At 40.7% G+C, this 16,018-nt stretch overlaps 1 protein-coding gene across 2 annotated transcripts in view; it reads left to right on the top strand.

Moving 5' to 3' along the window:
* Positions 1-16,018, top strand: part of Cilk1 (ciliogenesis associated kinase 1) — a 58,755-nt gene that overhangs the window by 11,387 nt on the left and 31,350 nt on the right. For both annotated transcript variants that reach the window (XM_010630817.3, XM_010630816.3), the window contains exons 2-3: positions 10,346-10,609; positions 13,849-13,903. In XM_010630817.3, the coding sequence (XP_010629119.1) occupies positions 10,509-10,609; positions 13,849-13,903 (156 nt within the window). In that variant the 5' untranslated portion in view covers positions 10,346-10,508. The remainder of the gene's footprint in view (positions 1-10,345; positions 10,610-13,848; positions 13,904-16,018) is intronic.

Here is a 16,018-nt window from a genome sequence, read left to right on the forward strand (position 1 = left end):
TTTTTTTTTTTTTTTTTTTTTTTGCTATGGTATTTTCTGTTCTTCCTCTTCAGAACTTCAGAACATTTCTGGTCAGGTCAAACAAAGCGATGATCTTTAGTTGGGACACAAAAGAATAAAAGCACTGAGCATTTTGAAGTACTTACATAAGGAAGTACAGAAAATAAATAGCAAAGGCTAAGCTTCAAATTTGGGGCATTCAGACAATTTTCAAGGACTGCTGTGTGCAAGGGAAGGGGTGGAAGTGATGAGGACCCAAAGGTAAAGGGAGTGTGGGTTGTGTCTTAGCTGATGCAGAAGACCTGCCACAGTGTCACTTGCCACAGGGAAAGGGCTGGCAGCGAGGTGGGGACAGTGCCATGGCATCATGAGCAAGGACTCTCAGCTTTGTCTCTCTGTGTGAGTAGGGGCAGGAGGCTGTGAATAAGATTGTGAGATGGACTGAAGGAAGAAAAAGAGGCCTTCTTAACTTTAGGTCTTAGCTGAGGCACTGGGAGACCTGTTCCTGTCATGAAATACAGACACTGTGGAGCGTAGAGAGCCTACCTAGGGCCCTGGCTTCCACACTGGTCTTTGTGCATGGGCAGGAAAAGTGAATTTATCGGTCTGTTTCTTAGATAAGTTCAGGCTTCACAGAATCAGAGCATTAAAGGAGAAGACAACTCCCAGCATCAAATCCAATGCTTGATTACCCTGAAAGTAAATCAGAGGATGGAGAATGGCCTGAGTCACAGCAGGCTAGGGCCAAGCAGAAAGGAGTACCCAGGTTGTCTTTGAATTTCTTTCACCATGAGCATGTTGATGCCGCTGAGGAACCTAGTGGCATGGCTGATATTATTGCATCTGGTTTATTTGATGTGTTAGGATACTGTGTATGGATTAGTTTTCATGAGTGCAAAAAGCACTCATCATGAGTGAAAAAAATCAAGGTGCTTCTTGCAGTCAGAAGTACTTAGAAGAAGAACACACAGCAGGTTATGGAAAATTGTCTGAATGGCCCAAATGTGAAGTTTAGCCTTTGCTATTTATTTTCTGTACCTCCTTACATAAGTACTTCAAAATGCTCAGTGCTTTCACTCCTTCATGTCCCAACTAGAGATCATCACTTTGTTTGACCTGACCAGAAATGTTCCGGATTTAGAAGTGCTGCTGGTTCTGCCATGCTTGTCTGCGAGGTGATGGGGCGGGTGCTACATTCCACTCACTTTCCAGGCAATGTTACCTGTCTGTACTAGGGCAGAGGAGGAAACATGGAAGACTCAAGGAAAGTGGATTGGTGCCAATCAAATAATAAGAAATCGTTGCTTTCTCCTAAAGAAGAGTTTCTTTAAACACAAGGGCTTTCTTTTCTTTGGGCTTCTACTTTGTCACTTTTGGTAAAGGCATAGGAAAAGAGAACTATTTTGCTTTCAGTAAAACAAGTAGCTATCAGGGCACAACACCCCAAAAGACAACTGAAAAAAAATGACAGGTGAAACAGGCAGGAGGACCAGTGATGAGAAGTGGAGTACATGCCCCTCCTACAGAGCTTTTTATTGACTTGGAGGGGCTAAAGACCCCATGTTGTTAGGTCTTCAGTTTTCCAGAAAAGCCTCCAAATTTGAATTTGTTTATGAAATGTTGTGGTTTTAATACTGATTTGAATCATGCCTGTGGATTTGGCTCTGCACAGCCAGTGTGCAGCCTGTAGCTCACACAGCTGAAATCGCTTGTGTACCAACACCATCTACTCCAAGGGTTCGGGCTAGAGCGGTGGCAGTGAACTTATGGCATGTGTGCTGCAGCAGGGATGCAGTTCACTCTCGGGGGGCCTGCGAGCCACATCGCCCTAACAGCTGAGCATCCCATAACAGTTATTTTTTTCTAAATTAAAACCTTGGTATTCCAGTTTAGTTGCAGTGTTGGCACTTCAGGATAAAATTTTGGGTTGCAGTTTGGGCACTTGGTCTCTAAAAAGTTCACCATCACTGGGCTAGAGTTATGAAGTCTTGTCTACTGTGAAAGTTAAAGGGTATTCTCTGTATTTCAAAAGAGGTAGACCCATTTCTCTAAGTAAACATAAGTTTCTGGTTTTATTCCTAAAGCACTCAAGCTTGAATGAATACAAACCACTGCTGTATAATTTAAATAATTTTGTGAGTGTTTTTGGGGTGTTTTATTGGCAAATGATGGGTTGAACAACATCTCATGAAGATAGCATTTTCTAATCCCAGCAACCTGTGAATGTCACCTTTGTATGACAAAATAGAATTTGTAGATGTGTCTAAGGAATTGGAAATGGAGAGATTATTCTGGCATATTGGGGTAGACCTTAAATACAAACACAAGTACTCGTAAGAGAAAGATCTTCAGACAAAAGAAAAGAGTGTGGTGAGAGAGGCAGAGATTGGAGTGACACAACCACAAGCCAAGGACCAGAAGGGACCCTGCCTTGAGCCTCTGGAGGAAGTGCTGACACAGCTTCATTTCAGCCCAGTGACACTGATGTTCAGTTTCTGCCCTCCAGAAGTGTCAGAGAATAAATAAATTTCTGTTATTTTGAGTCAGGAAGTTTTGGGAAATTTGTTACACCAGCTATGGGAAAATAACATAGTTGGTAAGAAACACTTTATGTTCATAAAAAATTATTTTTTGTCAGTGTTCCATGGCTCATAAAGTGGATAAGTGACATGTTTATAAGAAGAGGAATTATCTGTGATTTAGAATCTGGTAGTGGCCTCAGGCTTTTCTTGAGTTGATCCGCAGTGGCTCTTCCTTGCACACGGAAGCACGCTTCTCTCCAGGCTCAGCAGGAGCTGCCCCTTCCTGTGTGTCTCCCAGTCACAGGTATGTGTCACCACTCCAGGTGCATGGCAAAGCAAACCTTTACTCACAGCTCTTTGGATATATGTCTCAATACTGAACATAGGGCCTTATTCTTAATTTTTCACTTCAAATATTTCACATCTTTCTATACTATACAACACAAATGTGGGTAACCTTCACAACTGCTACAACTGCTGGCTTTTATTTTTAAATGAAATTGTAAGGAACCAAACAGTAAAATCTGCTTTTACTTTGGGGCTGGAGTCTCTGTGGGATGACTTGTGGGAAGATATGGCAAGAAGCAGATATGATATGTCTGAGAGGAAGCAGAGTGGCCAAGGAGAGACTTATTTCTATACTGAGTTGTGATCTGAGTTAGATCCAGTTGCTTGGGTTTGTTTTTTGGTACTGGGGATCGAACTTGAGACCTTGCACTTGCAAGGCAGGCAGCGGAAGCACTGAGCTAAGTCCCCTGCCCCTTGAGTTAGATACAGTTAAACATCACAGTGGCTATTATTCTAAGTGAGTTTTTCAAAACACTGAGTGAATAAAAATACCTACCTTTATGCATATGTACCCATCTTTATGCATACCTTTATGCATAAAAATATCCACCTTTATGCATAGCTATTTGGAGTATACACTTTACATATTTGGTATTTGTCTGCTTTCTTTGAAGAATTGACTAGATAGATGTAGGTGTTTTCCACTAAATGTCAAAGAGAAATGTACAATAAAAGTAGTTGTTAGTGTCTTGAAACTTTTTTCCTGTAAAAACTCAGGAGTCCCTTGGCTATTTTTGACATAGCTCTACTGGCACAGGTGCACTGTGGGTGGCAGAGAGTAGGGCCCCACATTGGGCTCCAATTTTCATGCAAGATGAGATCCCTTCATGACTGCTACATGCTGTGTGACAGGGCTACACATATTCCACAAGCTCATACAGCACGAATTAGGGAAGTGGTTCTATTGCAGAAAAATTATAAATGGAGAGATAGCAAGAAAGAGTGGCATTGTTTCCCCTTTTCTTACTGTCTCCAAGCCAGGCCACTGTAATTTGTTGAACATGCACTGTAGATATGAGAACATTTTTATCTGCAAGGGAGTAATCAGAGAATTTGCAGAAACTGGGGTTAAGTGCCAGCTGTAGATATATAGGAATATTCTGGAAAAGCAACTGCCTACCCTGTGGGGGATGTAGAGGATCAAGGGAAATTGAGTTTGTAAATACCTTGGGGAGAAGAGGGAAGTCCATTTCCAGCTAGCTAATTGTCTAGCAATCCCTGAGTGAAACTTAGGGCCGGTTTTGGGCAATCCTTTTTGAACCACTAAGGGTTTTGTGTCAAAAAATAAAATAAAATAAAATTTTAAAAAATTAAAAAAAAGAATTTTCCATCATGTTTATATCAATATGTTCTTTCCAAATGGAAGTATACATAAAAGTTAAGCTTAGGATAGTAGAAAATTTATTTTCATTTCATTGCTCTACATTTTTGTCTTCATAAGTATGCTAACAATGAATTTTGTATTTCATTTCCTTTACTGTAGTAGGAGCTAGAATGCTTTCAGCTATACTTGATAGACAAAAACGACCTTTACTTAGGTCATCTAACATGAAATCAAAGACAGCTATTTTCAGAGATCATGCAGCAGCCCTACTGGTGGCACGAAGGACTTAGCCTCTTTCCTTCTGTTTAACCACAGTCAGCAGATGTCTCAGTCATCAAAAGGCTTCCTGGGCCCTAAATAACACAGCTTTGCACAACTAGGCAGAAACACAGAGCAGCTCCTTGTCAACTGCCATTACCAGGGACTAGATTCCTTCTTGGAAGCCTTTCTCTTCCCTCACATCTTATTTTCCTTTTGACCTCCTGAGATCCGTAGTCCTATGCCTGAAGTAGGACTTAGTAGGACTTTTTTGGAGGAAGTGCAATTACTTTGCTTGGGCCTGGAATAGGTGATTATCATGGCTGAGTATGAAGAATCCTGAATAAAATCAGGGTTCCATAAACTAAGCAAGAGGGTAACACTGCTGTTGTATAGGGTAGCAGTGGAATCTGCCACAGTTCCCTTTTTCTTCTAGTGCACTGTCCATCATCCTGTTGATTTCCTCCAGGAAAACAGTGACTTTTTGTTTTTTACTCTGATTCTGACAGGAGTCAACATATTTGGGCCACCACAAAAATGATGACTAACTGAACTATACTGATTTCACACATACGTATCTCTATCTATAATCTTGCTAGAATATGTTCAGAATTGTGAATTGACTGCTTCTTCTGTTCTGATGCTAACTGGCTAATACTACATTTTTTCAGCATGGGAAATAATTCACTAGTGTGGAGAATAGAAAATTCAGACAGTGCTCATGGTTCGTTTTGATACTACTGCTTTGCATACTTGAAACAATTATCATGGCTTCCCAAGTCTCCTTTGACTCAACCAGCCTGTGTTTCCTCAACTGCTGATCTTGTGCTTTTGTTTGGGGCCTTCAGTATGTTCATTGATCTCACTTGAAGTTTGGAATCTACAGTTAATCCATAATTTAGCAATATCATGGGACTTTCTTATTCCTTGGTCTTTGCCCATGGCTGCTGTGCTGTACGAAAACAGTGGGCAACATTCACACTGTGTTCTATGTGAATAGAGTACTTGAGAGTTGTGTAGTGTATCAGTTGTGTCTGAATACTATGTTTCTAATAAATGCTCCAGTAATATACTACCTCTAGGGAAAAAAAGAAAAGAAGCAACCTTAGAGATATTTGCAGCTGCCTAGTGAGCATTTCAGTGAGAAGCTTTATACCTCAGATTCAACACCCCAGAAAAAAAACACCCACACCTTGTGACATTACTCAAATAACCTATACCCACACATTCCCTATCCCAAACTGAATCTCCTCCTATATCTCAGATTCACTCAGTCCAGTACATTTATTCAGGCCCTCACCACATTACCTGAACAATTGCAGTAGTACATTTACCAATATTTTTGCTTGTATTCTTTCTATTTAACATCCAGTCCCCAGAGGGCTCTTCCTATTGCTGTTTCTCTCTTACAGACTCTGGAGGTCTCTCTTGTACAGGATAAAAGTCAAACTCTTGCAGGATACACACACCCCTTCATAATGAGCTCCACCCTTAGTTTCTAGCTATTTCCTGCCTTTTCCCTACTGCTATTTCTTCCCATTTCCCATTTCTATTGGTTTTATGCTGTAGCTCCACCTAGAAAACTTTGGAAACTGTCCATGTGAAGTCCCCACTTCTGATCTGCTTCTTCCTTTCTCTCTTCTGCATAATAAAGTTACTTTTTCTTCAATATCTCAATACTATCTCTTTCTTGAAGGTTTATCTGATTTCTCCCTTCCTCCCAAAGAATTGGTTTCTCTCGCAACCATATTCTTATAGCACTTTTTGCATTTTTCTTGCATGAGCTAGTTGTGATTTAAAGGAAAGATCATTATGTGATCTTTAATGTGCCCCAAAGACCTTGACTAATGTTTACACATTACAGTTTGACTAGAATTACACACTTTCAAGCTGACATCAGTGCATGAAGAGATACTAGTTTAATCTGTCATACAGTTGTAATGTAACTACCCAAAATAGGAAGATATTAGAAAGCATCTACCACGGTATGATGATAGTCAGATCTTGCCAGAATAATGGAATTTTGTTCCTTGACAATATGAAAAATTGTAACAAAGAGAAATTGTTAGGGTGATTGTGTGTTGAATGAATGATCCAATCTATGAAGCTCTTAATTATTTTACAAATAGTTTTCTCAATATTAATCTACAAAGCATTGTTCCAATCATGCGATTTAAGTGAATGAAAAATAGTGGGGAATTAGCTATCAAAGAAAGACTTTTGTTATTAATAATTGCTAGATCTGGCTAGATCTGAGCTAGCACTAGAATGACACTGTTCTAAAAAAAAAAAGGCAGGGCAAGCCTACATGCTAGGGTAACAGAGATCATTATTACATTTTGGTCACCACAATTCATCAAGGAGATGAAGTGTGTGAAGATTCAGAGATAATTAAAGGAATGGAAAATGGGTCCTATGAGAAAAGGTCGTGCAATTAAGGCAGGAGAAGGGCAAAAGACACACACTTGATTACTAATTTTTATATAATTTTTTATATACACAAAAGGCTAAACATGAAAAAATAGCTTAAATTAGCATATGCAACTTGATTTGACATGAAGAAAAATTTTCTAACTGGATTACAATTTCAAATCTGATCATGTTAGTTCCCCAATTAAAAAACTTTGAGTTCCTATTGTTTCTAGTCCCTAGTTCATTAGTTAGATAATTTCTGACAAATCAAAGTTCCAATTTTTTGGGAAGATGGTGTACAACAATGGTTTGGGAGCCTTAGTTTGTTAGAAAATTACTTATAGATTGTATGGAAATCATATGTGGTCTGTCAAAAATATATGAAGATAAATATGAATAAGAAGAAAAAGAGGTGGAAAGAGATGTGGAGCCAGACTTGCTTGTGCTGAGAGCCAGGTACTCTTTTTATGTTCTTTTGAATCCTAGATAATCAACAAGACAGTGATTATCAACAGAAGAAACATACTGTTCTGTCTTCTGAGCAAGTCACATTAAATAAATCTACATTTGTGTATACGAAACTAAAATAAAGCGTTTAATGTACATATCTTTTTAAAGGTTCCTTCTCTGTTTTGAGGAGAAATTTAAAACATTGTAATCTAGGGTGATGTCAAACTCACAGAATAGTTGCAAGAGTAGTACAAAGAATACTCATGTACCCTATCTCAGTTTGCTGTGTTCACCAGAGCAGGATATCATAGACTGGTGTCTCAACCAGCAGACATTTATTTTCTTTGGCTCTGGAGACTGAGAAGTACAGGATAAGACACTCACAGCAGCATCTGATTTCTGCTGGCGAGTGCACTCTTCTTCCATAGTAAAAGCCTTCCAGGTGGTCCTTACCTGGCAGAGGGTGGAGGAAGGGGTTTACACAACTCTCATCTGTGAGGTCCCTCCCCTTATGCCTTTATGAAACCGAATAACCTCTGAACCTGAATAACCTCTGGCTCTGTCTCCTCGTACAGAGTTAAAGCTTGGGAATTAAAGCTTCAACCTATGAATTTGAAGGGAGGGAGATACAATTCAAAACACTGTATAACATTTACCCAAATGTACCCAGTTCTTAACATTTTCATGCCTTGGGCCCTTCACCCTTTATGTATGTGTGCACAAACAAAATATTCGTTCAACCCACTTGAGAGTACAGATGGCCCACAATTTTACAATGGTCAATTACAATTTTCAGCTTTATGATGGTGCAGAAGTTATATGCATTCAGTAGACACTGTATTTTGAGTTTTGATTTTTCTTTTTCCCCAGCCTTGCAATACGTGGTATCACATCATCTTGATCCTGGGCAGCCACGACAAACCACAACTCCCAGTCAGGCTCACAGTCAGAGTAAAAACTGATCCTCTTCAATGTATTGTATTGCCGGCAATGTTTGGATGTTGTGTTTTCGGTTTGACATCCTCTTACGTCCATCTGTATGTGTACATAGTGTTATTTTTAAATTTTGAATTAGGCTTAGAAAATTTATACACAGAATCAGAGACCTAGAAACTCCACCTGGGTTCCCCTGACATTAACATCTTATATTACTGTAGAACAATGATCAGAACCTGGAAATTAGCACTCGTGTGATATTATTGACTGAGCTACGAGTGTCATTCAAATGTATCAACTTTTCCTTCCGCTAGTGGCTTTTCTGCCTGAAGATCTTGTCTAGGATTCCACACAACTTTTAGTTCTCATTTCTCCTTAACTGCCTCCAGGGTAACAGTACCTCAGTCTGTCTTTGTCTTTTATCATCTTGACACTTCTGATGAATACAGGCCCCTTGTTTGTACAATACTACATTCCTCATTCTGGGTCTGTGATGGATACTCTACATTGTTTGGGGGGTTTTTTGTTTGTTTGTTTTGTTTTGTTTTGGTATGGGGATTGAACTCGGGTCCTTGCACTTGTGAGGCAGGTACTGGAAGGAACTACAAGGCCAAATCCCCAGCCCTTCTACACTGTTGATAAGAATACTGCAGAAAGGATGTGGAACCCTTCTCTCTCTCTCTCTCTTTTTTTTTTCTTTTTGTACCAGGGATTGAACTCGGGTCCTTGCACTTGCAAGGCAGGCCACCGAACCACTGAGCTAAATCCCCGGTCCTTGGAACCCTTCTCTTTGACTCGTGCCCAGAGTATACAAAGTCATGATTATTAATAGTGATGTTGTTGAACTTCATCACTTGGGCAGGGGTGTTTTTGCTGTTTTCTCCCTCTGCAGTTACCATCTTTCCCCCCTGAAGTTGATAAATATCTTAGAGATACTTCAAGACTATACAAATAACTTGTTTCCAATAATTTTTGCATTGATCAGTGAGCCTTGCCTGCAATAAATCTTACTATAGTAATAGCCTAGTAGTGAATCTCTTATTTACCTTTTTTCTTTATTGATTAGAATTCTGGAAAGAGAAGCTGCATAGATGGGCTTAGATGCAGAATTTCACATTCTTCCAGTCATTTTTCTGAGTCTTCAGATTATTAGTTTGGAAACCATATTTTTTTTAAGTTCACTTTTATTGTTCTTATTTAAGCATTACAATTGGTTGTTTGCCGGAAGGCATTACGATCACTTAAGTTATACAGTTTCTTTATTTTAGGCAGACTGAGTGACTCTCAATTACATAAATTTTTAAAAAATCAGTGACTTAGTAAAACAAGACACAGCTGTGTATGGCAGTGCATAGCTTTAATCCCTGCTCTTGGGAGGGTGTGGCAGGAGTATCACAAGCCCAAGACCAGCAAGTTTAAAGCTAGCCTGGGCTAGATGGTGAACTTTGCCTCAAAAAATCAATCACACACTGGATGATGATATTAAAGGGGGTACATTCTACACTTTGAAAAACTAGCTGTTGAGCTTCTGAATGTCTAATAGGAAAACTAATGCTGTTGATGCTTAGCTACAAGGAGTTCATGGGACACATGTAGATTCTGAAGAACTTAGCTGTAACATTTTGTGGCTCTGTGTTTACTTTGGTAATTGTAGCTGAAGTCTACAGAACACAGTATATTTAGCACGGATTCTCACAGTTCAGCAGTTTTCATCAACCACAGTTATCATACAGCATTTGCCCAGAACGACTAGTCAGCAGAAAAGTACTGAATTGGAGCTGGTACATTTTGTTTCTTTCTAAGCATAGTCTCTCTAGTTTCATTTTTAAAAAATTTAGAAAAGAGCATTATTTAGATCAGGGGCTGACAGTGTTTTTTTGCAGAGGTCCAGGTGGTGAGTTCCTTGACTCTCCAGAACATCCAGACACTCACCTCGCTGTAGTAGCCATAAACACTCTGCAAGTGTATGGGTATGGCTGTGCCCAATAAAACTTTGTAGGAACTGTGGCAGGCTGGGAGTTAAGAGTTCTCTGAACAATGTACACACTCGAAATGTACATAAGCTTTTGTCCTTATCTCTCATTTTTCCATATAGGCAGAAGACTGTTCTTTGAAAATATGTATTGGGGAGATAGTCACATCCTATTGAATACCTCGTGCTGGTGCTGCCATCGAAAAATCTGGTTACACTCTGGGGAGGCCTGCAGGACCGAACCGCCTCGGCCCTGAAATGCATAGCCAGCCTGAGCAGGCCCACCATGAATAGATACACGATGATCAAGCAGCTCGGGGATGGGACCTATGGTTCTGTCCTGCTAGGAAGAAGCATTGAATCTGGGGAACTGATTGCTATTAAAAAGTAAGTGTCGTCCTCTGTTCTGGCGAATTCATCTTCAACTGTACATCATCAAGGTAGTTTCAAGTTTATCCCCTTCATCCCCTGTCTTTGAGACGTCCCTAAAGGGGAGTGGATGGGAGGTGTTTTCTTCAGTTCTCGTATTAGAAGTCTTAAAAGACTACCATGTTGGCCTTATTACTTTACTACTTTACAAACAGCATGAGTACTTTTCTCATGTTTTCTTATCTTGTGAAGTAATGACAAGCAGGCTAATAACTATCATTTCACAGGAAAGGAAATGAAGCTCTGAGAATTTAAGTGACTTAATTCAGTCACTCAAATGTGGGGTGCCCTGGTGATTTGTGTCTTATTCCCCCTGCATACTTAATCTTTGCATTTGGAGTCCAGATCTGTTGTGTTAGCTATGTGTTGCCATGCCACAGTCTGTTCCTACCCTTAATAGTTTAAAACAGCACATGGTTATCATCTCAGCTTCTGTGGGTCAGCACAGCTTAGCTGAGCTGTGTGTTTCAAATTCTCTTATGGGTGCACTCAGGTCTCACTGAAGGCTGGGCTGGGGAATGGTCCACTTCTGAGTTTACACATGTGATTGCCGGCAGCTTTAGAACCTGGTGTGCTGCTGTGACAAGGACCTCAGATTTCTGCTTGCTTTGGCTGCCGCCAGGTTCTTGCCCAGTGAAACTCTACAAAGAACAACTCACAACCCAGCTGCTTGCTCCATCAAGTCATGGACAATAACAAAACGTTAAGAGAGTCTTCTAAGATGGAAGTCATATCTTTTTTGCTTTTATAAACTGCAGTGTATGTATCTCAGTTCACGAACTCAATTCCTTCCACAATGCTGGTTGCAAACCAGATTGGGCGAGAACTGAATCATATTTAATGGTTAGGTTCAATGTTGACCTCATGGGGCAATTTGATTCAGTTCTTGTTCAATTTGGTTTGCATCCAGCATCGTGGAAGGAATTAAGTTCGTGAACTGAGGTAACACTGTAATCACTGTAGTGACATCTACTCAGATCACTATATTTCAAAGGTTAGAAGCAAGTGATTCTTAGAAGCAAGGAGAGGGTTGTACATATAAATATATGTGTATGTGTGAGTACCAGGAAAGGGAGGTGACTGGGGACTGCCTTAGAGTCTTCCTGCTAGACCCATCCATGGCCAATTGCCTTCTCAGCAGCTCCTTTTGGATGCCATGCAGACATTTCAAAGGCATCATGCCCAAAACTGAACTCTCCTCTTTTACCTTTGCTCTTACTTATCTTGATAAATGACACTACCATTCCTTTAAAACCTCTGAAGTATCCTCCTGACTTTCTTCCTCCACATCCCTCATTTTGGGCTGTCCAGTCCTGTTAATTCTACGGAACCTACTTCTCTGTGTTCTCTCTAAAGTGTCCCATTCAGCCCATTACCCTTTACCACCTGAACACTTGGTCTCTGTAGGGCTCCTAGCTTCCCCTCCATCCCCTACTCACACCATACAGAAGACTGTTTTAAACACACAATCTGATTGTGTCAAACGTTCTTTGTGTCCCACCTGATTCAGTGTCCTAACAAGCCTAAGCCCCGGCTGCCCACCTTGAGGTTAGCTGAGTCCTGTGCTCTTGTTAGGACTTCCCATCTCTTTATTTTCTGTTTCTCTGCTCTTTGCCCTGGCTTCCTGGAATCACTTCCTGAGTACACTCACATTATCCGCATACTCGTCTCTGCTTTGCGGGGAGTCTAAACCAAGACAGCTCTTGGTGTCTTCCTGTTAGTTTAGGGTTAAGCCCCACATTTTAAATGTGACCTACAAACTGCTGCGTCATTTGGCCCCTGCTTGTTTTCTTCAGCCTGTCTCTTGTCACTTTGTCTTTTTTCTTTTGCTTCAGTCTTGCCGCCTTTCAGCTTCTTGAGCTCAGGTCTTACGTATGGTACTCTTTCCTCATGCCTCTGACCTGACTGAATTCCTCTCACCCTTCAGGTCTGGGTTGGAATAGCTGTTCGTGAGAGGAGTTTTCCCTCATGGACCAGACTAGATTGGGTCCCTTTTGAGTCCATTCTCAGATTACCCCATGTCTTTCCATTTAGCCAACGAAAATTATTTTCAACCTTCCTCCTTTGATACTAGCTCCATGAGGGATGTCTTTCTTGTCATTGTTCTCCAGTGCTTGAGACAGCACCTACCCGCAGGAGAGAGATGAGTAATATCTGGAGCGTGAATAAAGGAATTGATCACTCAAGCAGGAAATGCTGTGGCAAGAACAGAGTGTCAGAGAGAGCTGGAGAGGTAGAAGTTGTTCTGTTAGTGACCAGCTTGAGACCTGGGGAGTGACGTGCACCTCTCCTGTACTTTAGTTTCCTCACCTGTCTATCTGTTTCAGAGGGTGGTACACAGACAAATGAGTGAGTGTGTTGTGTTCCTGTAAGCTTTCATTTATAGAAACTGAACTTTTGATTTTGTGTAACTTTCACATATGACAAAATGTTATTCTTGTGATTGTCTTCCCTAAGTATTTAAAAACACAAATACCATTCCTAACTCACTGGCTGTATGAAAGCAGATGGTGGAGTGAATTTGGCCCATGCGCTGTAGTCTGCCAACCTCTGTTCTGGGGGCGTGCAGAGCATACTGCTTAGTATCGTAGTGCATTACCATACTTGGCCTCTACATTAAACTGAAGTAAGACTAAAATTCCATCCTGGTGTTGCACAATAGCCACGCATGGAGTGGTTAGCATGTTGGATGCCACAGAACATTTTCACTAACATAGGAAGTTCTTTTGGGCAGCCCTGTTCTAGACAGAATAAGCCTGAGAGAGTCCCCTCCTGGGAAGACTGGCTCATTAGTGGGAGAGCAAGACAACAGTCCAGGTTTCTTGCACTGTAGCATACCAGCACTGCTGGGAAATTTTGTGATTTAGACTCGATTGCAATGCCAGGTCTTAAATGCTGGGTTTTTGTTTGTTTGTTTGAGACAGGGTTTCACTATATAGTTGAGACTGACCTGGAACTCACTATGTAGCCCAGGCTGGTCTTGAACTCACAGTGATCCTCCTACCTCAGCCTCCCAAGTGCTGGGATTACAGGCATGCACAACCACACCTGGCTTTAAATGCTATTTTGAACGATATCATGTTTGGTAGAAATCAAAATCACCTTCAAGCAGTATTGATTAGGTCAGAATGAAAACATTAAAAAAAATAAAATTTAGCCTGCAACTGGGAATGAACATGCTATTTCTTCTCTTTTAGAATGAAAAGAAAGTTTTATTCCTGGGAGGAATGCATGAACCTTCGTGAGGTTAAGGTATGTATTAATGTACCAGGGGATGATTTATGTTTTACTGATTAAAATAGCTTTATGTATGATTGGATTTATAGTTAATAGAATCATTCTATTTATAGTTTTTCACTAATGCCAAAAAAGTGGGCAAATGATAAAAAGCTAGTAGTTAATGAAAGAAGACGACAATGTTCTGTATTAGTGAATATGCTGTTAGAAAGCCTTTATCATTAATGGGTGTCTTATGTAATACACACCAATAAAATAAACTGAACATATTAAGTGAATTATTGTTGCCTCCTGAGGTGATTAATGCACAGGGATATTCATTTGTGGAGATGTTTCCTAGATACAGTAGCAGCGCCCATTTCAGAAACTTCTCCTACCATTTGTGCCCTGTTGTCTGGGAGGGAATTCTTTGACCAAGGGGAAGCCATGTCTGTGTCCTTTATGAGGCAGGCATTCTGACAGGGTTACTGCTCCCTTTCTTTCTCCTGTCCTCATTGTTTTAATTCTCATCTCTGCCAGAGTACCTTGACCACTTTGGTTCTGTCTATGTGATTCTCTTCTTGTGCCCCCTCTTCCCCTTGTTCTCTCACCAAGCCCTGAGGAGACACTTAGTATAATATTGAAACCAAGTTCTCCTGCTCTGCCCCGGGGCTCCCAAACAGGGAAAGGGCTTTCACAGGTAGAGCAGGAATCTACAGACTCTTTCTGTTCAGATATTCCTCATTGAATGACTGAGTTTCGCTCCTGAAACGAAGTGGTCATGGCACTAAATAAGGGAGTGTCTATAGTATGTACATTACAATATTCAGATCAAAGAAATGGTGAAAAGAAACTCTAACTTGATGATGTGCCTTTTTATTTCCATAGCTCTTACACACAGTACAGTAATATATGACAGAACATAAAGCTACAGATTCATACTGTACAGTACAATCAATAAAAATATAGTACTTTTAAAATTTTTATTAAAAATTACAGTACTATATCAACTAAGTGTACTGTACCAAAAAAGTCATGAAGGCTCTCTAAATATGATGTACAGAATTGTATCCACACACAGCAAAAAAAGATGGGTCATAAGTCTGAGTTGCAGGAAGTAAATCCAAAAAGCACACATTGGTTGTGAATCTGAACAGTTGTTAAACAGGTAGGTTGTTAAACAAAGAGAATCTCTAAAGGGTGAGGTAGTAAATATTTCAGACTTTCTGGATCAAAAGTTCACGCTCAGGGATTACATAGGTAAATATGTAACAAGAGTGAAAATAAATTTCCAAAAAATTTTAACTGATGAAATGTGAAATATGATATGAATCGGATATAATTTTGTATGTTAGAAGTCTTCCAGTGAGAAGAATGATATTTTTTTGAAGGGGGTTAACATTGAACTTAATTAGGGTTCAAATCAGTGTTCCCTGATGACATCAAATTGGTTGCAAATTCTGAGGTCTGAGAGGTATCCTTGACTTGGATGCTAACCCTTTACTTTTATATACAAGTAACTGCATTCATTCTAATTGGAAGAGAGATTGCTGAGGCATCTTCGAAAACCTGGAGGGAGGTACATGACATCTTAGGAAGCAGGTACCACCCTGGGCAAGACAGGTGAAGGAACTGCTCTCCCAGTTGGTGACCAGAGACCAGGTTCCTGCTCTTCCTTGCCTGCACAGATGCCCCACCTGCCCACGGTTCCTTCACACACTTGCCGCACAGGATACAGCCAGCTGCTGAGTATGAAGGGAAGGGAAGGAGACACACAGGTGGCCCCTTGCCAGAATTCTTCAGCCCTTCCTACTTGTTGAAATTCTTCCTTTCTGCTTATGGATGCAACAGGGAACAGGAAAGGAAAGTTACTGAAAGACCATCATTTCTCATGTCCTGCCTAATCCCAACAGCAAAGGAAATGAGGAGACATCCCGCACCCTGGTACATTGCAGGATCGCCACTTCTTCATCTCTGGTCCCATCCATCCTCCTGTGCCCCTCTGGAGAGCCTGTGGGCTCAGGGAGATTCTTCATCTGAAGGCCCGCTGATGGAGGGAATCCTTGTTCCATAACGAGAAAGGGGGACCCAGTGACATTTTCTCTGAAGTGCTGTCTTACACGGAGCTGTGGCCTTCCAGGTGCCATCAGA

Source organism: Fukomys damarensis, unplaced genomic scaffold (genome assembly GCF_012274545.1).
Source record: "Fukomys damarensis isolate Sample0158 unplaced genomic scaffold, DMR_v1.0_HiC HiC_scaffold_14, whole genome shotgun sequence".
Lineage (NCBI taxonomy): Eukaryota > Metazoa > Chordata > Mammalia > Rodentia > Bathyergidae > Fukomys > Fukomys damarensis.